The sequence below is a fragment of the Garra rufa genome, chromosome 8, assembly GCF_049309525.1.
Source record: "Garra rufa chromosome 8, GarRuf1.0, whole genome shotgun sequence".
NCBI classification, from domain to species: domain Eukaryota; kingdom Metazoa; phylum Chordata; class Actinopteri; order Cypriniformes; family Cyprinidae; genus Garra; species Garra rufa.
Window position 1 is genome coordinate 40,454,753 of NC_133368.1, and position 23,794 is coordinate 40,478,546.

General features: G+C 31.9%; 1 protein-coding gene across 1 annotated transcript in view; it reads left to right on the forward strand.

The window, feature by feature from the left end:
• Nucleotides 1–15,190, forward strand: part of ube2e3 (ubiquitin-conjugating enzyme E2E 3 (UBC4/5 homolog, yeast)) — a 67,243-nt gene extending 52,053 nt beyond the window's left edge. The window contains exons 4-6 of the mRNA XM_073845710.1: nucleotides 1,651–1,783; nucleotides 8,815–8,962; nucleotides 14,355–15,190. Coding sequence (XP_073701811.1) covers nucleotides 1,651–1,783; nucleotides 8,815–8,962; nucleotides 14,355–14,452 — 379 coding nt within the window. The 3' untranslated portion in view covers nucleotides 14,453–15,190. The remainder of the gene's footprint in view (nucleotides 1–1,650; nucleotides 1,784–8,814; nucleotides 8,963–14,354) is intronic.
• Nucleotides 15,191–23,794: the final 8,604 nt, after the last annotated feature.

The window sequence follows — 23,794 nt, forward strand, 5'->3', positions numbered from 1 at the left end:
CATTCATAATAAATCAGCATATTAGAATGGTTTCTGAAGGATCACGTGACACTGGAGACTGGAGTAATGGGGAATAACAGGAATAAATTCTATTTTAAAATATATTCACGTAGAAAACTGTTATTTTAAATTGAAATAATATTTCACAATATTACATTTTTTTCTGTATTTTTGATTAAATAAATGCAGCCTTGATTACTAGCATAAGAAACGTCTTTAAAAAGCATTAAAAATCTTACTGATTCTAAACTTTTGAGCGGCAGCGTATATTTACAATTAATTGCTCATGAGTAAAGTTATTTTTTTTACACAAAGGCTGCATTTATTTGATAAAAAATAATAAAACAGTAATATTGTGAAATTATTACAGTCTAAAGTATGTTAGAATGATTTCTGAAGGATCATGTGACACTGAAGACTGGAGTAAAGGCTGCTGAAAATTCAGCTTTGCGGCACAGGAATAAATTACATTTTAAAATATTACAATACAAAACAGATGTTTTAAATTATAATATTATAATATTATAATATTTATTATTATTAATGTCATTTCTACTGTTTTTTTATTAAATAAATGCAGCCTTGATGAGCATAAGAGACTTATAATATAAAAAAATTATATTCTCTTTGACCTGTCAATAAAAATAGTATAAGAAGATTTAATAACCTATTACTTATTTTTTTAATTTATTCTTATATTTTATTTTCAATAATATTGTTCAGTGTCACATCAGAGATACTCTTTATTTGTCATTGTTAATTAGTGTATGTCTTGTTTTCTTGCCTTTGAGCAAGAACGATCAACTTGCAAGTATTACATTGTGTCCTGCGATTGTGATCCATGTGTAAATATATTCATGCCACCTCAGTGCTACTTTAAAAACTGTGGTGGCATTATGCACTAAGACAAGAGTCTGTTATTAACGTTATATTTTGTCCTGTATTCTATATGCATTGTTAATGGACAAAATTAGTAACAATTAATATGTATCATGTACTCATTTTATACTGAAATGTACATACATACAGTTGAGGTCAAAAGTTTAAGTCTAAGAGGGATCAGAATGCATGCTGTTTTTTATTTAGTACCAACCTGAATACGATTTTTCACATAAAAGGCGTTTACATATAGTCCACAAGAGAAAATAATAGTTGAATTTATAAAAATTACTGTGTTGTTACCTGATGTTTTTTTGTTTAGTGAGAGTGATTCATAAGTCTCTTGTTTGTCCTGAACCGTTAAACTGCCTGCTGTTCTTCAGAAAAATCCTTCAGGTCCCACAAATTCTTTAGTTTTTCAGCATTTTTGTGTGTTTGAACCCTTTCCAACAATGACTGTTTGATTTTGAGATCCATCAACTCAAGCGTATGTAAACTATTGAACTTTTGAACGTCTTTTATGTGAAATATTTTATTCAGGTCAATACTAAAAAAAGAAACCGAACATGCATTTTGTATGATTCCTCTTATAAAAATAATTAACATTTTGCAGATTCTGCAAGGTGTATTTAAACTTTTGACCTCAATCTATTAATTTGACGTCTTCATGCTGGTATTCTCAAAATTGGCAAATAATTGCCGGTATTTTAGTCTGGGTGTTAGATGTTCAGTCACCTTGGCTTATGTGTATGTGTTTGTGTTTTTTTTCAGTGCGGGACCCAAGGGCGACAACATCTATGAGTGGAGATCCACCATCCTGGGCCCTCCAGGTTCAGTTTATGAGGGAGGCGTGTTCTTTCTGGATATCACCTTCTCTTCCGATTACCCCTTCAAGCCACCAAAGGTACAGTATGAGAAAACATCTTTCCTTTTTATTCACTCCTTTTGAGGTATTAAAACAGGAGACGCTCAGTCCTGCTTCTAGAGATCTGCCTTCCTGCATTGGTTATTTACAACTTTAAATAACTCTTAGTTCATTTAAAAAATTGTTTCAGAACCTAGTGAGAAGTCATGCTGCCTATCACTCAAAAGAGGTACAAAAACTGTCACTGGGTTGTATTTTATTTACCTCTGAAGGGAGCCTATTAGTACTTTAAAGTATATATTTATACTTTCAGTGTACATCTTAGCACCTAAATTGTACATACAATAACTTTCTGAAAAGGTAAAAGATTTTGTACCATTTTCTGAGAGTGTAGGATGATTGTAGAATCCTGACTGAAATGAAGCTTCATATGTGAATGATACATGAAATGCTTACGAATGCCTTAGAACTTGGCCAGAAGAAGAAGTCTTAGAAGGCAGCATCATCATGCTTTCAGAAGCTGCATAGGCAGCTCATTACTTTTCGCAACAGGATCTCAATATAAATGCAAAATCAAATGCATTGGAACGTATTTGGAAGCACTTCAGACTCGATACATCAAAGCTGTTGTTGAATATGGGGCAGAACTTAAAACAGCTGTATCAGCCATTTGATGCTGTTCTTCAGAATAGAAGTTCATGAATCGAAGTACAATGACATTTCTAACCTAGATGAAAGCAAACGATCATTTAAGCATTTTGTTATATGAAAGCTATTGTGAAGTGGTACCTCACATAGGGCCCTACGATTTCCACGTTGCAGAAAACACAGATGGAATTGCAGAATCCAGTCACAAAAAATCAAATATACTGTATAAAATGGAAATGCCATGGAATTTGCCAATTTTGGATGAATAAATCAAAAGTAGGTCAGTACACTTAAATCAAAATGCTATACTATGTGGACTATTGTCTGTGAATGTTAGGCCACAAAAATACAGTTTAAATATAAATCCTCCATATTCTGCTTGTCTTTGTGTGAACAAATGGCGCCGACGCACAGTTTCATTTCAGCCTCTGCTGCCTCAATATATGAGTACATGAACACTTAAACATAATCTCTAGAATGGCTCTAAGAGTCACTTCATGAGTATTTTTTGAGAACCATCATCATATATGTGACCCTGGAACACAAAACCAGTCATAAGGGTCCTTGTTTTGACATTTAGATTTATACATCATCTGAAAGCTGAATAATAAGCTTTCCATTAATGGTTTGTTAGGATAGGACAGTATTTAAGAAATCTGGAAAAAATCTGGAATCAATTAAAGTCAATTAAAATCAATAAAAGTTGTCCATATGAAGTTCTTAGCAAAGCATATTACTAATCAAAAATTAAGTTTTGATATATTTACTGTAGGAAATTGACAAAATATCATTACTTATTATCCTAATGATTTTTGGCATAAAAGAAAAATCTATAATTTTTACCCATACAGTGTATTTTTGGCTATTGCTACTAATATACCTGTGCTACTTACACACATTTACAAACAGAAACTTATAGGTCTTCACACCAACCCGTCAAAATAAATTTTCAGTTTCACTTTAAAAACAGTGACAGAAATATATAACTTCATGTAATGATAGTAGTAGTAATAGTACTAATAAAATTATTATTAAAACAATCAAATATTTTTTTTAGAAATATCTACCAGAAAATTGTAAATACACAACACCGTATTTCTGGATTTTTTTTTTTTTTAATAAAAAATAGAAATGCTTTTGAGTATTAAAATTTAATAAAATGGAATTTAGAAAATTAATGGAAAACATAAAATTTGGTAAAAATAAATAAAACTGAATTTGAGGGGAAAAATAAATAAAACTAATTTCATAAGGTTTTAAAATTACATTTTTGTTAAACTTTTAATAAATTGGCATTGAATTGTGTTAGTTTTATGATTTCAATTAATTAGTAAATTAATTAGACATGCTTTAAAAAAACCCCCCATTAAAACAAAGTCTAGAAAAATGAAAACAGAAAAAAAAAACAGAGAAACAGAATTTCTGGGGAAGAAAAAAAAAGGAATTTGGGAAAAAATAAAACTGATTTCGTAGCGCCCTTTTTTTTTCAGCATTACCACACATTAACATAGTGGAAAAACATTTTTACAACCATTGTTGGATATTCAAAGAGTTTTCTTGTTGCATGTTTATATGGCACGATGGTTAAAATGTTTTCCAAACCACACTAGGAAAAAAAGAGTTGGCTTTGAAACAATTTTCACTACAATTGCTAGTACTTTTCACAAAGAAATGACAAATAACAATTTGACTTACACATGAAATTTAAAACAGAAAGACTCAAATAGTACTTGTAAAACAGACTAGCGCAATAATGTTTTATTTATAACATCAAAAAAGCATTTTTACAGTGCAAGAATTTTAATATAAGATTATAATGAACGTATATAAGACACATACACCGTAGTGTTTAAAAGTGTAAAAGATTTTTTAAAATTTATTTTTAGTAGAGTTATAGGATTTATAAATGCAAAATGAAAAATGTTATGATATAAAATACTTTCTAGGTCACTAATCTTACTAGTCTTTTATACAGATTGTACAGATTTTCTTGCTGGCATTAAAGGTCAAGATGTCTCAGTTCCGCTTTTCACTGGAAATATTGCTTCTAATATCATTTGTAATGGAAAAAAGCTATTAACCTATTATAGTAAAATACAAAATTGAAACATTTTCACAAGTAGACTCTTGAACCTGTCTGTGTACGTGTGTGTGTGTTTTTGCTATTATTAGTCTACAGTCGGTCACAAAGAGCAGTGGCGTTTAATTAAGATGCATTAGCTCGACCAAGGACACTCTGAAACGGATCATTCAGAACAGGTATTGACCTCAGTTAAAATACCTCAAGGATAATGTGAAGCTGAACGATTATGTTCGTCTATTTTGTGTGCTGAATAACTGAACGTACTCCTTCGAGCGCCGGCTATTTCCAGCGTAAAGCAATTAGCGAGTTGCCGACAGGCAGCGATGTGGTGTAGGGGAGCTGGTTTACTACGGCTCCAGCTATAAAGGTGAAGAAGTCAACCACGGCATTTCGGATTAATTAGCATCCGAATCTCCTTCTTCAGCATGTTTGGGAATTTGCGCCGCTCCGAGTGGCTCTCCGCCTCAGTCTGGCCCTCATCTCGACCGTCAGCGGCATCTGTAAACAACAAGTTTATATAAAGCTCATGGGCTGGAGGGGGCTCTTTGTTCAGATCAAGCCACTGCAAAGCTCTAATCCACTAATTATAAACAGGATTCATCCTCTGCGGTGGATGCCGGGCAGAGCCGGCGGCCCGCACCCCCTCATTCTTTTGACACCAGATGAAACGCAGGGCGACTTGGGGTTCGCGTTCGCTGGCGTCGGTGCTCTGTGAAGTCGTTGCCCGCTCTCGCTCGCTAAGCGGTGCGGCTTGGTTTGTGGTCCGCTAATCTGTGCTTTTGTGAATGGAGTCTGTCTGTGTTTGGGAGCAGGGCGGAAAAGATGGGCGTCTCATCCTAAAAGTCTATCTAGAAATAAGAGTATCGATTAACTCGAGCTGTAAAAGGCTCTAATGCATTGGCTTGTTTACAGAGCGGTTGGGTTGGCTCATTATGTGCCTTTAAAAAGAGCTATTTCTCTTTTATTTTGTGTCTTGTCTCTTTCTTTCGGTCTGTCTCTGTCTCTTCAGAAACTCTAAAACCATACCTGGCCATCTGCTGCCTACACAGATGTTTTTTTAGTTAAGCTAATGATGTTTTTCCCTTATAAAATTCCCATAATTATTCAATAAAGATCTGATTATAGCTTTGATTAACATTCAAATGGATTCAACTTGCTGATGTTCACTTGCAGTCAATTATCTCTGAACTTAGGGAGTGTTTACATGACATTGTTTTTAACTAAAAACTGAAACTTTGTATGCGTTTTGGCCATTCGTTTACACAACAACAGTGTTTTAGAGTTTGCAAACTTTCGAAAAAGGGTTTCAAAGTGCAAGTTTTTGAAAATAATACCGTTATTGGCTTTAATCTACAAAAAAATGAATTTGTGAAAAAGTTATGCTCATGCACATTACATGTTGTTTAAGTAGTGTTTCTATACAAGGTGACATGGCCTGGCATGCATAATGCAACGTTTTAGTCATTTTAGGGGAGCATTTTGGCAATGTCGCCTGAATACAGAAAAAAAATACAAAGGAAAAAACATTTCCATATATATATATATACTTTTTATCATTTTTATTTATTAAAATATATTTATATTAATATTCAGTTATATTTTTTGTTTATTAAGTGTATTGTCTGTGGTACATAAAATATACTATACATTTGATGTTAAAATTGATGCATTACTATTAAATTAAATTAAGTTATTTGGATTTGTCATGGGGCATTTTGGCCACCTTAAAACTTAGACTTTTTTTATTTATTAAAATACATTTATATTAATATTTAATTATATTTTTATGTGTATAAAGTGTATGTCGGTTGCATTAAATTTTGTTAAACTTGATACATTTATATTAATTTTACATTATAATTATTTTATAATTAATGTTGGATTTGTAATTTCTCTCACAAACACAAAATTTTGGGGCAAGTTTAACATTTTAGCCACCTTTAAATCTTTGAGTTTTTATTAATTAAAATTTTGTTAATATGGAATAATATTTTAATGTTTATTTAGTATTTAATGGCTGTGTTTATGTTCAAATGGATGCATTTATTTTAATATTAAATTGTAATCGTTTTATAATTAATATTTGATTTGTAATTTCTTGCAAAATCCAGAATTCTGGGGCAAGTTTAACATTTTAGCCACTTAAAACTTTTTTTATTAATATATATTTTTGTTAATATTGAGTGATATTTTTGTTTATTTTTAAGTCTGTGTCTGTGTTACATTAAATATACTACAAATATTATGTTAAAATTGATGCGTTTATTATTAAATTCTGGGGCAAATGTAACATTTTAGCCACTTTAAAACTTAGACATTTTTATTTATTAAAATATATTTATATTAATATAATATAATATATATTTGTTATGTGTTATATTTGTTATGTTTATTTAGTGTATGTCTGTGTTGCATTAGATATACTTAAATATGGTTAAACTCGATACATTCGTATTAATATTAAAATTATAATTTTTAGCATTTATTTTGGGTTTGTAATTTCTTGCAAAATCCAAAATTCTGGGGCAAGTTTAACATTTTAGCCACCTTAAATCTTTGTCTATTTTATTTATTAAAATGTATTTATATTTATATAAATTGTATATTTTTTTATATTTATAATATGTATGTCTGCGTTGCATTAAATATTCTACAATTTTTATGTTAAACTTGATGCGTTTATATTAATATTAAATTATTATTAGTTTATAATTAATATTAGATTTGGAATTTCTTGCAAATTCCAAAATTCTGGGGCAAGTTTAACATTTTATCCACCTTAAAACTTAGACTTGTGAAAATGCACCTAAAAACGCACAGCATGTACAATACTGAGTAAAGTAGCAACATTTCTCAATTTTTTAATATTTAATGAAATATACAAGTTTATGTGTGTGTTTTAATAAAATATATAAAATCTTATAATGTATGTAAAACATTACACAAGCATTTTTGTAAAAAAAAAAAAAAAAAAATGTAACTATATTTACATTCAACATTTCTCTTAACTTGCTAACATTCTTGGATTAAAATTTCAGTGTAAATGTGGTTTAGGAGTGCAAAACAGTAAATATTATGTTTTTCAAGCTGTGGCAGTATATGGAATTTTTTTTTTACTATAAAAAAACTATATATTTGCTTACATTTGACTAAAAAGGCCTTCTTCAAGAATGCCTTCCCAACATCATGAACAGTCTTTGCATTGCTGGTGTCATTAGATTAGATTAGATTCAACTTTATTGTCATTACACATGTACAAGTACAAGGCAACGAAATGCAGTTAGGTCTAACCAGGAGTGCAATAAGCAGCAAGTGCAGGATATACGTATAATTTATAAGTTATAAGTGCACTTATAGGAGATATGTACAGGGAGAGGATATGGATAATATTTACAGATGAAGTACTGATAATTAACTACAATTAGAATGTACAAATAGATGAACATAATATACAGGTTGCTATTAACTATAATGTAAATTGCAGGTAGATATGAACATAATATACAGGTTGCTGTTTACTGAAGCAGGAATTTACAAATAGACATGTATATATTTATCACAGATTTACAATATGTATATGTGCAATGGAAATGTGCACTGTGCACAAATGTCATTATGATTTCTTAAAATGCTATATAGGCAGCTCACTAGATTTTTCTCTCCATAGGGGCATATGTCATGAACTCTCTCTTGTTTTGTTTCTCAGAATTGGCCGTGAGGCCTCACACTGCCTGCCTGTGTCATGCTGGCTGTGTTTTTGGACTCCAAGACCACCGTGTTCATACAATACCCACATTGTGCCAGGCAGGCAGGGTTATTTTGGTCGCTCGGTTTATGCTGCATCATGTGACGGACGTCTTAGTAGCTGCTGCGGGGGGCAGAGCGAGACGTAGTCAACAAACAAGAAGCACTCTTTATGTGCTAAGGGAGCAGACTAATGCATGACCCGGACTATCCCTTGACCCTTATCCGGCAGACTCGGCCCTCCCACAATACTGCAGTCAGCGGCGTCCCGCCGGTCCTGTAAGCCGGGGCCATAAGTCGTCAATACTCTAGATAAGGGCTACTGACACACAGTTGGGAAGCTGGGTCAGGTTAAGCTTGCTTGGCTCTCTTTTCTCAGCGGATCGATAGCTTTCAGGATTCAGCCCTGGTTTCTGAGAGAGCAGTTAATGAGAGTGAAAGCTGTGATCCAGCTCTCAAAAGCCCCGTCTATAATGAAAGCCCTGTTAAAACACATCCAGAGTATTAAAGTGTGGTTCTGGACTGGTGAGCTAACATCATCCCTTTTTTAGATGGACTTGTTTTGTGATGGTTTTGCTTTCCTTCTCTTGTGCAGGTCACGTTCCGCACGAGGATCTATCACTGCAACATCAACAGTCAGGGTGTGATCTGCCTGGACATCCTGAAGGATAACTGGAGCCCAGCTCTGACCATCTCGAAGGTCCTGCTTTCCATCTGTTCTCTGCTGACAGACTGCAATCCAGGTGAGTACAGCAACTCAAGGCTGATGAAAAATGGCACAAACCCTGAGCCTAGCTTTATTAGTAAAATTAAAGGACAGAGTGATAGATCATCCAAAAATGAGAAGTTACTGACCCTAATGTCCTTCCAGAAACGTACTTTCTCAGTGGGCCTCATTCATTAAACAAAAGTTAACTTCCACACAGCTGTTCCTACGTTTATTCATAGTTTTAGTATGAAAGTTATTGGTGAAATACGATTAGTTTGTGAAAACGCTGGTATGCAGATTTTTTTCTGTACATTTTAATGAACAATTCATGATTCACCAATAACTTTCTCACTAAAATATATTATAAATGTAGGAACTACTGTATGGAAGCCTGTTTCCACCATGGAATACAAAAATGAAACGGGGAATGCAACGTTTTTTCTCTTGCAGTTCTGACATTTTTCTTGCAATTTTGAGATATAAACTTAAAATTGTGAGATGTTAACTTGCAGTTGCTACATTCTGAGAAGAAAATTGTTAGATGCTGGGATTCCGGGGAAAAAAGGTGTAAACTCAGAATCCAGAGGGAAAAAGCCAGAATTGTAAGATGTAATCTCGGAATTCTGACAAACAAAGTCAAAATTGTGAGATGCAAACTGTGAATTCTACGAAAAACAAATCTGAATTGTGAGATGTAAACTCTGAATTCTAACAAAGGTCAGAATTATGAGATTTAAACTCGGAATTCTAACAAAAAAGTAAGAATTGTGAGATGTAAACTTGGAATCCTAACAAAAAATTCAGAATTGTGAGATGTAAACTGGCAATTCCAACGAAAAAAGTCAGAATTGTAAGATGTAAATGGGGAATTCTAACGAAAAAAAAGTCAGAATTGTAATATGTAAACTTGAAATTCTAATATAAAAAATCAGAATTGTTATATGTAAACTCTTCTAACGGAAAAAGGCCGAATTGTGAGATGTAAACTCAGAATTCTAACAAAAATTTAAGAATTGTGAAATGTAAACTCAGAATTCTAACCAAAAAAAGAATCAGAATTGTGAGATGTAAACTTGGAATTCTAACAAAAAAAATCTGAATTATGAGATGTAAACATGGAATTCTAACAAAAAAAAAGTCGGATTTGTGAAATGTAAATTCAGAATTCTAACCAAAAAAAAAAGGTCAGAATTGTGAGATGCAAACTCGGAATTCTAACAAAAAGTTCAGAATTATGAGATGTAAACTCTGAATTCTAACAAAAAAAAAGTCAGAATTGCAAAGATTTAAACTCAGAATTATGAGGTAAAAGTAACCATTTTGAGATTATCTCATATTTAGATTTTTTTTTTTCCTTAAAATTGCACATTTTGAGAGACAAACTTGTGAATTAGGCAAAAAAATATTGAGAATTTCTTGTGTTTGCAAATACAAAATAAATGAGAATTATGAGATGTAAACTTGGAATTCAAACAAAAAAAAGTCATAAATGTGAGATGTAAACTCTGAATTCTAAAAAAAAAAAGTCAGAATTGTGAGATGTAAACTCGGAATTCTGACAAAAAAAGTCGGAATTGTGAAATGTAAACTCAAAATTCTAACAAATAATGTCAGAATTGTGAGATGTAAACTTGGAATTCTAACAAAAAAGTCAGAATTGTGAGATGAAAACTGGAAATTCTAACAAAAAAGTCAGAATTGTGAGATGTAAACTGGGAATTCTAAGAGCAAAAGTTAGAAATGTAAGATGTAAAATCTAAATTCTAAGAAAAAAAAGTCAGAATTGTGAGATGTAAACTCGGAATTCTGACAAAAAAAGTCAGAAATGTGAAATGTAAACTCAAAATTCTAACAAATAATGTCAGAATTGTGAGATGTAAACTTGGAATTCTAACAAAAAAGTAAGAATTGTGAGATGAAAACTTCGGAATTCTAACAAAAAATCAGAATTGTGAGATGTAAACTGGAAATTCTAACAAAAAAGTCAGAATTGTGAGATGTAAACTGGGAATTCTAAGAGCAAAAGTTAGAAATGTAAGATGTAAAATCTAAATTCTAAGAAAAAAAGTCAGAATTGTGAGATGTAACTCGGAATTCTAACAAAAAAAGTCAGAATTGTGAGATGTAAACTCAGAATTCTAACAAAAAAAAGTCTGAATTGGAGAGATTTAGACTCGGAAATGCGAGCTGTCAACTCCAGATTTGTGAGGAAAAATGTAAGAAATTTACTTCATATTTCTTGACTTTTTTTTCTCAGAATTGTAAATTGTGGGAGACACTGTTAACAAGGTTCCAAACAAATTCATGTGCGTATGCATATGCTGAGAACTAGGCTGAGAAGTTCTCCTATAGTTACAAATGCAAAATAATCCATGCAGTTATCATCAAATGAGATCATGTGTTTTTATGATTATTCAATGGAAATAAATAGGTTCTGATGTTATTTAGATGCAAATGACTTTCAAAACATCATCTTATGTGCTCCACAGATTCCAGACAATATGCAATATCATGAAAGAGGTAATAATGACATAATTGTCATTTTTGGGTGAACTATCCCTGTAAGTCTGGTCTTCCTATGCAGGATAGGACAATCCATGAACATTATAGATTGTATTCTTTATATCTCAGCCAACTTGTATTACCTAAGAGGCTATTGACAATAGTAAGCAATCAGCAAATTAGAAAACTTCCAAACAACCCAATTACCAAATCATTCATCTTTTCTTGTTTGTCTACAAATCAGTAATTGCAGAAACATCTCTTGCAGTGTTCTCTAATTTCGTACCTCACCTAATGCTTGATTGCATAACTCGGGTTCACTAGAAGGTCTCAGCCATGATATATCTGAAAGACTACACCCACCAGATAAAAATAAAACCATTTGGTTAGATAATGATTCTGACCGTATGGATTTTTCTAGTTTATTTGCATTTTAAATACTTAATTTTTTTCGCTGAAGGCCTTAAGGTAGGGGTGTCTGATTCTGCTCCCGAAGAGACACCTTCCTGCAGAGTTCAGCTCCAGCCTGCTCCAACACACCTACCTAGATGTTTTTATTAATCCCAAAGACCTTGACTGGCCGGTTCAGGTGTGTTTAATTATGGTTAAACTTAAAGGTTTAACTCTGTAGGAAGGTGGGCCTCCAGGAGCAGATTTGAACACTCCTGAAGCTCAGACTGAAGAAACTTACCATTACTACGCCACCACCCTCAAAGAAATTGTTAACAATCAACCCTAAATCCATTGTTGAGTTTTTATCTAAGGCAAAGTTTAAAAACCTTACTAGGTTTTACACTTCAATAGTATTTCAGCTATTTCAGCTAGTGATAGAAAATACATGGGCAATAAAAATAAAAATGAAACTGAAAAAAAAATATTTAATTTGATACCCATTGTGCCAGTAGAAAGTTCACTATTATGTAACCCTAAAATCAAAGGAAAATAATTGTTTGATAAAAGAATCTCATTTCAAAAACGTCATATTTTCAACCGTTATTTTGAACTAGAACTGTTAAAAAAAAGGGTAATAGATGAAAAAAAGAGTTTAAGCATAAAAAATAAGTGCAATACTGCTTTAAATTGTTGTTTTTCCAAAAAAAAGTTTTCTGTTTAATTTAATTGCATTTTTGTTTTCGTTTTTCTGAGTAAAAATAAATATCCCAGTTTTTCCCCTAATTTACAGAAGACACCTACTAAAATGTCATTTAGTGTAACAATCTTGTCCGGCAATTTATGACATATTAAGACAAATTACTATTTAGTTGTAATTCTACATTTTTTAAATTAATTTTAAAAATTAAGATTTTTTTTTTACTCATTTAAAACACAATAAAAGTTAATATGCTCCCTTATTTTTTATATTTTAATATGTACAAGTCAAAATAAGCATGTTTGAATTTTTACATAAATATTGTGTTACACTGAATGACAGTGTAACATTATTTTAACCAAATTTTGACACTTTATTCTCAAAAAACTTATTTGAAACCTTAAAAGTAGACACTTTACTTACATTTAATGGGCTTTCTATGGACATAATTGTTTTTATAAATTTCTTTCTATGTGGACATTTTATATATATGATGTAAAAACTTTTATCTAGTAACTATAAGATGCAAAATACTCCAAAAAACTTCAAATGAAAAATTAGAAATGTTGCCTTGGTCATTGACTTAACTACAATATGTTTAAAGGGACAGTTCCCCCAAAAATAAATTACACCATGATTTACTCCCCTTCAAGCCATCCTAAGTGTATATGACTTTCTTCTTTTGGATGAATACAATCGGAGTTATATTAAAAAATGTTCTGGCTCTTCCAAGCTTTATAATGGCAGTGAATGGCTGTTAAGATTTTGAAGCCCAATAAAGTGCATTCATCCATCATAAAAAGTACTCCACGTAGCTCTGGGTGGTTAATAAAGGCCCTCTGAGGCAAATTGATGCATTTGTGTAACAAAAATATCCATATAGCTCCGGTAAGAAGTGACAAACGTGGAAGCACAGCACAGAGGAGAAGGCAAAACAAAACACCTGTCATGAATTAGAAGTACAAAATGATGATTTGTAAAGAAAAAATGTTTGAGAATTTTGATATAAGTCAAGAGGAGGTTGGTTTTCCTTTGCAGTAAATAAAACTTGGTTTTCGCAATGCCAGCATTTACTCTACACAAATGCATCAGTTCATTTCAGAAGGCCTTTATTAATCCTCGGGAGCTGTGGGGAGCACTTTTCATGATGGAAAGATGCACTTTATTTTGCTTCAAAATCTCATCAGCCATTCACTGCCATTATAAAGCTTGGAAAAGCCAGGAGATTTTTTAATATAATTCCAAATGTATTTGTCTGAAAGAAGAAAGTCTAATACACCTAGGATGGCTTGAGGGTGAGTAAATCATGGGGTAATTTTCATTTTTGGGTGTTGAAGTTGAAGTACTAAAATTACTCAAACTAGAACAAAACTGAAATAAAGCTAGAGATAAAAATGACAAAAGCACTAAAAATGACTAAAACTTCAACTGATTCAAATGGAAACTGAAAATATATAAAGGTTCTTGTCAGGTTCATTTTAGATCTTCATTGTTGCGTTGCTTGAAGTGAAGGTTTTGTCATGAGTAAGGAAATCCAGACCTTTCGGAAAAGCCTACAGTTTGGAATCCTGTAAAGCCGTGACGGTGTTTGTCTCGAAAACCTCTCTGACATTGTTGTGTCAGCTGAGTCAGCACACGACAGATGTGTCTGTTGAATCCCACACAGCTCTTACATTTACTCTCGACGATGGCTCGCTTCCTACTGCTGTCCTTCCCAGCACCTGTCTGCGTCTTTCAGAATACTGTGTTCTCGCTGACTCGTGGGTATAAGAATGTCTCACTTTTTTCCTTTCCACTCTTCTTTTTTTCTTTTCCTTCACCTCTCGTCTCTCAGCGGATCCTCTGGTGGGAAGCATAGCTACTCAGTACCTGACCAACAGAGCAGAGCATGACAGGATAGCTCGACAGTGGACCAAGAGATACGCCACATAGACGGCGACCGCCGGTGACATCTAAACCCCGCTCGCCCTTCTCCCATCCATCCACCCCCCCCCTCACCCGTGCACCACCCCCTTCTTCCCAGCTTCCCTTTGTCCGCCCCCCTCCTTCCCGCACTCTTCTCCAGCGCCGCCCCAGTTCCCATCACCCGCAGGAGTGTAAAGATCCAGGAGAGGCAACTTTACAACGTGCAACAAATCTTTATAGCCTTTACAATACGGACTTCTGTGTATATGTCATACTGATTCTACCCCGTGTTTTTACCCGATACGGACTGGGAGCGCAGACAGGACCCGCCAAGGTGTAAAGGCTGCCGGAGTAGAATTTTGTAGCTGTAGATTTAGTTCTGTTTAAAAGCCTACTTGCAAGTCTTGCTTCTTTGGGATATAAAAAATGTATTTTGTGATGTAATAAGGAAAATGTTCCTAAAGTCAACCAAATATTATGGTGCATTTTAGCCTAATTCATTATCTGTATGAAGTCAAAGAAAACGACAAAAAAAAGATGAAAAAGAAAATAAAAATAAAAACAAGCTGTAGATTATTAGAAATGATGTCATTTATATGAGACCCACACTCATTTCCAGTTCTGTGGTACATGCTGTTGTGAATCTGTTATACCTTTGTCAGTTTGTAATGAAGCGATCTCATTGAACGTTTTGTAGCTCAGCTGAAATGAGCGACCACTGTAACATCCCCTCCAACAGAATAAAAAACAAAACTGTCCCCCGGGTGAGTTGTTGCTGTGTGCTGTTTTCTCAACGATGTCTGCTGCACTCTTTACACCCACATTAAAGCAACACTAAGTAACTTTTCCCTCAATGCTCCCTCTACAGGTTGGAAGCGGAATTGTCAACACTAAAGATTTGTTTTTACCTTAAAATAATGTTTCCGAACTCGTGTCAGTGGTTCATCAACTCATAACAGGGTGAAACGGCACTTTCGTATTCGCTTTGCGACCCTCTATCGGCCATAACAGCACTATGTGAGTTTGGGTCGTCGGGTCGCGGTTTTGTAGTTCAAATGAGACTACAAATGCGACTTGCTTTACGGCAGGCTTCACAAAAGGTTTTCATACTTTTATAAAGTCATACAACATACTCTACCTTGTCACTGGACATAGTTATTTCCAAAGCCGGTCCTGGATAGCCTCCAAACAAATAACGTGCATGTGACGCGACGGTAGGCTAAATTATTTACGACAGCGGTAATGGACAATTCCGCTTCCAACCTGTAGAGGGAGCGTTGAGGGAAAAGTTACTTAGTGTTGCTTTAACATCCGATCGGCTCACAAATGATGGACTGTGCTAAATAATACACTGCCGGTGTCGTGAGAAATTGAGTCCGCCCCGGAATCGGGTCTCCTTTAGGATCCCGGTGGTAATGCCTGCTCAAAAATGTTTTATATTTTTATAAAAACCAACATACATATAATACATCTATTACAATGATGTAATTATACTATAAAAAGTAATTTAATAACGTATAAATTTGTAATTATCCACAATAATTTCTTTATGGAAAAAACGTATTTAAATACGTCTGATACATAATGCAAGAGTAAATCATTTTTTAAGTGGTTTTATTTGTCAATGTATATTCAGAAAACAAGAATAATTCACTATTAATGTAAAACGCTGTTCTATTATGTTTTAAAAACATAATTCTACTATGCAATTTAAAAGACATTAATGGTCATTATAACGCATTTCTAACTATATAAAATATAACGTGATTTTGCAGGAATTGTAATCAGGCGCTAAAAATAATACCCATTAGTAGTCAATTGAACCAATAAGATCACTCTGGGTCCTAATGGAGACCCGATTCCGGGTGGGGACTGGATTTCTCATGACACCGTGCCTTTTTTTTATCTTTTGAAAGAAATTGATACTAGCAAGGTATAGATGCAATAAATGTTTTTAGAAACTTTGTATTCATAAAAATCATGGTTTCTATAAAGTATTAACTCAAATTTTCCTAATATTTATTTATTTATTTATTTATTTATTTTTTAATTCAAAAGTTTACATACACCTTCCAGAATCTGCAAAATGTTAATTATTTGGCCAAAATAAGAGAGATCATACAAAATGCATGTTATTTTTTTTTATTTAGTACTGACCTGAATAAGATATTTCAATTAAAAGATGTTTACATATAGTCTACAAGAAAAAATAATAGTTGAATTTATAAAAATGACCCTGTTCAAAAGTTTACATACACTTGATTCTTAATACTGTGTTGTTGCTTGAATGATCCACAGCTCTCTTTTTTTATAGTCCTTGTTCCTTGTTTGTCCTGAACAGGTAAACTGCCTGCTGCTGTTCTGAAAAATCCTTCAGGTCCCACAAATTGTTTTTGTTTTTTTAGCACTTTTGTGTATTAAAAAACCCTTTCCAACAATGACTGTATGATTTTGAGATCCATCTTTTCACACTGAGGACAACTGAGAGACTATTATAGAAGGTTCAAATGCTCACTGATGCTCCAGAAGGAAAAACAATGCATTAAAAGCCAGGGATAAAAACTTGAAGAATGAAGATGTGTACATTTTTCTTATTTTGCCTAAATAACATATCTTTTTCAGAAGCTACAGAAGATACGTTTCCCAGAAGACAAAATGAGTTTAATTTACCACAAATTTAAAAAGTTTTCACCCTCTGGCTCTTGATGCATCGTGTTTCCTTCTGAAGCATGAGTGAGCATTTGCACCTTCTGTAATAGTTGCATATGAGTCCCTCAGTTGTCTTTAGTGTGAAAAGATGGATCTCAAAATCATACAGTCATTGTTGGAAAGGGGTTAAATACACAAAATGCTAAGAAAAAGTGAGCAGTTTAACTGTTTAGGACAAACAAGGGACTCATGAATCTCAAAAAAAAAAACAGCTTTGGATCATTCAGGTAACAACACAGTATTAAGAATCAAGTGAATGTAAACTTTTGAACGGGGTCGTTTTTATAAATTCAACAATTTTTTCCTCAAAAACATAAGAGACTATATGTAAATGTCTTTTATGTGAAATATCTCAGTACTAAATAAATAAAAAAGAAACATGCAATTTGTATGATTCGTCTTATTTTGGTAAAATAATTAGCATTTTGCAGATTCTGCAAGGTGTATGAAAACTTTTGACCTCACCTGTATTTAGTTATTTTTTTTTTAAACACACAGTTACATATGCCTGATTTTTGTATGGTTATAAAAAGTTTTTTTTATTTCTATTTTTATTAGGGCATTTTCTGTTGTGTTCAGTGAGGTTTTTTTGTTTTTTAAGTTGACTAAAGATTATTTCGATAACTGGTTAGTCTATTATTTCGATTAACTGATTAAATAATTGCTTAAAAAAAAATCTAAATATTGTTTTTTGTATCTAATGGAAAATCATTTACAATCCTCACAGTTTAAAGCAAGATGGCTTGTGTATATACACAGTCTTAATGGTGACACTTGTTAACACTTGGGTCATTTGTTAACATACAACGCATGTTAACGCAACCCGCTGGGCTCTCAGTTGTGGTCATGCTTTTAAAAAGCGTTAAAAAAAATGTCACTTGCAAAATATCTACTGTAACAAAATGAAATACTTGCAGTTTGTATGTCGCTTGCAAAACATTTCATCAGAATATGCGGCTTTTTGTAAATGGCCAACAAAGCAGAAAACAGGCTTTTTGCCAGCACATTGATGCAGCCAAAACTAACCAGCAAACTATCATGTATGACCTAAACAAGCAGCTGTCAATCAAAAACTGCCTGTTTGAGAATACTTCCTGTTGATTTAGGGTCATATTGGGCCACAGTGCTGACTTGTGGACTCTCAAACTTCACAAAACACGTGGGTATGACATTCATTAGCACTGATATGTCATTTTTGGCATGCATGAGGGGTCACTTGGTCTCCTGTGTACATCTCACATTCATATTGGCTCTGCCTTCTGGATGTTTCTATAGTCAGAGTGAGACAAGATTTTTTAGGGTCGCTCCCAAAAGAGCATTGGTCACGGGTCTGGACTCGCTGTGGTTGAAGTGAGATTCATTCGGACCTGTGTTGATAGTGTCAGATTTACACCCATGGGGGCAGGGGAATGTGAAGTGCCATCTGAACCAACTTGAATGTTTGCAGCCCCCTGGTGGCACCATTCTTTATCACACTTAAGAGGGTAATAGAAAACAATTTATTGTGAAGGGGTCGATTATTTAATTGGTTTAGAAAATGGTAATAAAATATGACAAGAACTCCGAGTTAAACTGTGTCAGAACAAATTAATCTTAATAATGTCAGATAACTTTGATAGAAAGGTATGTAATGGATTACAATTAACCAAAAATTCAGACAACTGTTAGTACGACGATATTTACACAACTACCAATACTTTGCTGACCAATTACCAAGCAATGCTTAATTTAGTTTAGTATGTGGTGTAAAAAGGTTGCATTAGCAATTAAAGGAAAAAAAAACTTAAGCAAAACATGGTAAGGTCAAAGTGTCTGAATAATTTTTGTTCCCAATTTTGTATCAATTTCACTGGAAGTCCACTGACTATATGATTTTTTTTTTTTTAGGTAATATATGTCACAGTTTAATTTATTTTGCTTTCCTCACTTACATAAATGAAATATGGTGTCCTGCACCCACTAGTAAAAATATATCAAAAGTTATATCTGATGTCTGAATAATTTTTGTTTTGACTGTATTTTAATCAATTTAGTAAAAATGCATTATTTTTACATTTTACATTTCATAAATTATTTTTATTCATTTAACTTTTTCAATTCAGCAAGGATCCTGGGAAAAAATGAATTATGGTTTCCACATATTAATATTTTAAAATATTAATATTGTTTACAAATAGCTCCTATTTGTAAAGTTTAAAGTGCTACTATTTAGTTAACTACACTAGTTAACATGAACTAACATTTATTCATCTTAGTTAAAGTTAATCTCAGCATATACTAATACATTATTAAAATCAAATTGTATTTATTAATATTAGTTATTGCACCATGAATTAATAACATTAACAAAGGTTAATAACTGCTGTAAAAAAAATCACTCATTATTAGTTTAATTAATGCATTAACAAATGAGATTTATTGTGACGTGTTCCCGATTTTATTATAAAATACAATTTTATTTATTTATTTTATTTTATTACTTTTTTTAATAGAATCCTATTAATTAACACAACTGTTTTCAACATTAATGTTTATATTTATTTATTCAATTACATCATTGTTTTACATATATTTATGTGAAATTCATAACATTAGGACAAACATTTGGACTGCATTCCTGTTTCTTTTGATACCTTTTAATCTTAAAACCAAAAAAAATAATCTAAAAAATAATGTTTGAAATTTGATTTGTAGACAAATATAAGCTATATATGAAGAAATAAAATACAGTGAGTATGCATTTATTAATTACTATTTATCATTTTTGATTTCATTACATTTTTTTTTCACTTTATGTACAATTTTTTGCCTTTTTTTTAAATAATGCGTTTGATTGGATAACATTAATGACGTTATTGCATTTCTAAAATGTGTCTTAGCTAGCAGTAATACTCAAAAATACATTGTAGGGGTCAAGATTATTTATTTTATTTTAAGCCAAAAATGATTAGGATATTAAAGATCATGTTCCATGAGGATTTTTTTGTAAATTTCCTACTGTAAATATATCAAAACTTTTTGATTTGTAATAGGCTATGCATTGCTAGGAACGTAATTTGGACGAATTTAAAGGGGATTTTCTCAATATTTAGATTTTTTTGCACCCTCAGATTGCAGATTTACAAGTAGTATCTCGGCTAAATATTGTCCGATCCTAACAAACCATACATCAATGGAAAGCTTATTTATTCATCTTTCAATTAACAAAATGGACGTTTATGACTGGTTTTGTGGTCCAGGGTCACAAATATGGATATTATAATAATATAAAGATACAGTTTTCGGCTGTAAAGCTTTGTGTTAATAAAAGACCTGTTGGAGACAGAACTGGGTTTCCATCGCATGGCCACACGAGGGAGACAAACTATAACGTCCCTTCCTCTCGCTACTTCCTTTGTTTATAAGCGGCTTTTATTCGAGTTTTTCAGCTGTTTGCCTTTGCTTATTTATTCATTTGATTGATTCCGTCAGGGAGAGGTCTCAATAAATGACCTGAGGCAAGTCGAATAAGGAATAACGCAGTAAGGAAAACATTAGTCCCATGTCCATGACTGAAGAGAAGGGTGGAATACTGATGAAGAGATCATACACAAGGCCCAGTGTCATAAAGAGCCTCAAATTCAGGTAATAATAATGATAGCTCTGCTGTGAGGACGGACTCTCTGTCATGATTTCTGATGAGGTCTAAGTAAAAATGAGATTGTACACTTACCTCGCTTCATACCTACAGAAACCCCTTGGCCTTGAGGCGTTAGGAATGAGGATTTTCTAACATAATGGTTTCTGTGTGGCATTATTGATGTTATGTATGGTATGGGATCCATTTTCTGCGTCTGGTGCTGATTTGTCCTATAGTTTAATCCAGTTTATCAAAACAATAACCCAGTTGACACAAAACTGCATTGTTAAAATCACTGTAATGGACACTTACAAGTGTCTTATTGATTTTATAAAACATCGGAAATAGAGAAGCATAATAAGACAACATTGTTCAATAGTTTTAACATAAAATTGTTAACTCCTTACCAGTATGGTTCGTTTTGTTAACATTAATGCATTAGGTATCATAAACTGACAATGAACAACTATTTACAGCATTTGTAATATTGTAATACAAGTTCAAGGTAATTTATAAATATTCTATTCATTTTTAATTTGCTAATTTGTTTATATTTGGTAATACATTTTGTGTACAATTTTTTTGCCATAGCTAAGATTATTAAATGCTATTAATTTTTTGTTTATATTTAACTTCAAAATATTTTGAGATTAACTGTGTTGTTAACCCTGGTGGAAAAAAAACAGCTAAAACCAGCCTAGGCTGGTTGGCTGGTTTTAGCTGGTCATAGCTGGAAGGCAGGCTGGTTTTAGAGGGGTTTTGTCCACTTTTCCAGGCTGGTCTTAGCTGGTCAGGCTGGGAAACCACCAGCTAAAACCAGCCACTTCCAGCTTAAACCAGTTTTTTTTTTCAGCAGGTAAATCAAAAATATTTAAATAATTATTGTTGTTGTTGTCTTTACTACTGCTACTATTTATTTATTTATTAATCATTAATATATTATGATTATTGTTATTATTATTGATGATCCATTACTGTTAATATTATTTATGGTATTGTTGTTGTTGTTGTTGTTCTTAATGAACTGTATTAGTTGAATTAGTTTATTATTGTTATTAATAAATCATCATCAGAGTATAGTTTATTATATATATAGTTAATTAGCTGAACAAAAGTTATGAGGTTTTTAAAGCATAAACCAAGATTAATAAATGCTGAACATATTTTTAATTTTAGTTAATATTTAATGCATGAACTATGTATTAAATTGAATCTTATTTAAAACAATTATTATTATTAAGAATCCGTTATTGTTCATATTATTTATTGCATTATTATTGTAGTTATTATTATTATTATTATTATTATTGTTTACATTTTTTGGTTGAATTAGTTTATTATTGTTCATTATATATAGTTAATTTTATATAGTTCATTAGCTGAACAAAAACAAAACAATTAATAATAATAATAAAAATAAGTAATCATAATATTAATAATAGTAATTATTAGTATTATTAATAATAGCAACGTTAATTAAATTTTATATAAGTAATAATAATTATTTATTATTGTAAGTAATTAGTCGTCATCATCATCATATATATATATATATATATATATATATATATATATATATATATATATATATATATAGCTCATTAGCTGAACAAAAACAAAATAATAAGTAATAATAATAATAATAAATGTAAATTACAAGTAGTAATTATTATTATTTTATTATTATTAAAATATTGTTATAATTATTAATTATTAACAACATTTAAATGTATATAAGTTATTATTATTATTAAAATTTTGTAGTAGTCGTAGTAGTAATAATAATTATTAATATTATTATTATTAACAGTATTCATTTAAATTTTCAGTAATTATTAAAATATTATTATAATAATATTAATAATAATTTATAGTGGCTGATAACAGATTGTTATTTTTGCTAATATTAATGAATTTTGATTATTCTGTACTATTAAAATATTAATTGTTAATGTGTTATTAATAGCAACAACAACAATAATTATTAATAATTAATAATAATAATAATAATTATTATTATTATTATTATTATTATACTATTCCTAACAACATTCATTTAAATTTTATAAGTAATAATAATTATTATTAAATTATTGTTATAATAATATTAATAATAAATTATAGTGGCTGAAAAATAAAGTTATTATTATTGCTAATATTAGTTATTTTTAATTATTCTGTATTATTAAAATATTATTTAATTTATTATTATAATTATTAAATTATTGCTATAATTTTATTATTATTATTATTATTACTAATATTAATTCTTTTTTATTATTCTGTATCATTAAAAATAATATAATTGTTAATATATTATTATTATTATTATTATTGTTTATTATTATTATTATTATTATTATTATTAATGAATTCTGTTTAATTCTATTTTAATTCTGTTATCACCAGAGTAAGCAGTTCTTCCACTAATTTAGTTCATTAGCCAAACAAAAGCTACATAATGACTTAAAAACAATAAATTAATGTTCAATCACGTGTGCTGTTATTGTTGTTTTATGATATGGCTCATCCAATCAGAATCAGAACAGAATCTGTTTCATAAGAAGGGTTAACCTGCTTTAAGCTGATTTTCTTAAGCTATCATTACATTCTCATAAGCAGCGTTCTGCCTATTAACCCCTCTTTGGCCGCGTTAGTTAATACCTGTGAGACAAAGGAAGGGGGTGGAAGCGTTCAGTCAGTGAGTTCAAGTGTGTTGTAGGCCTGTGAACGCCAGCCGCGGCGATCGGGCCGTCACAGGCCTCTTGTGCGCGGATACAAGTGGAGAACACAAAGCCTTAATTGAGATGAAGTGAGCCGTGGATTAGTATGGGTGCTGCTAAATGCCCTCATCCTAACTGACAATAGAGGCCCTCTGACAGGGTCCCGTCGGCTGAGACGACCCAGCCTCCTCTTTTGTTTTTCAAGGACCCGTGTGTTTGCCTCCACCAAACCACACAGCCTTCGCACAGCAGACGATTCTTGAGTGCTGTAAGCGTGTCCAAATTAGGCTGGATGTGACTGAGTGTTAATCAGGTTCG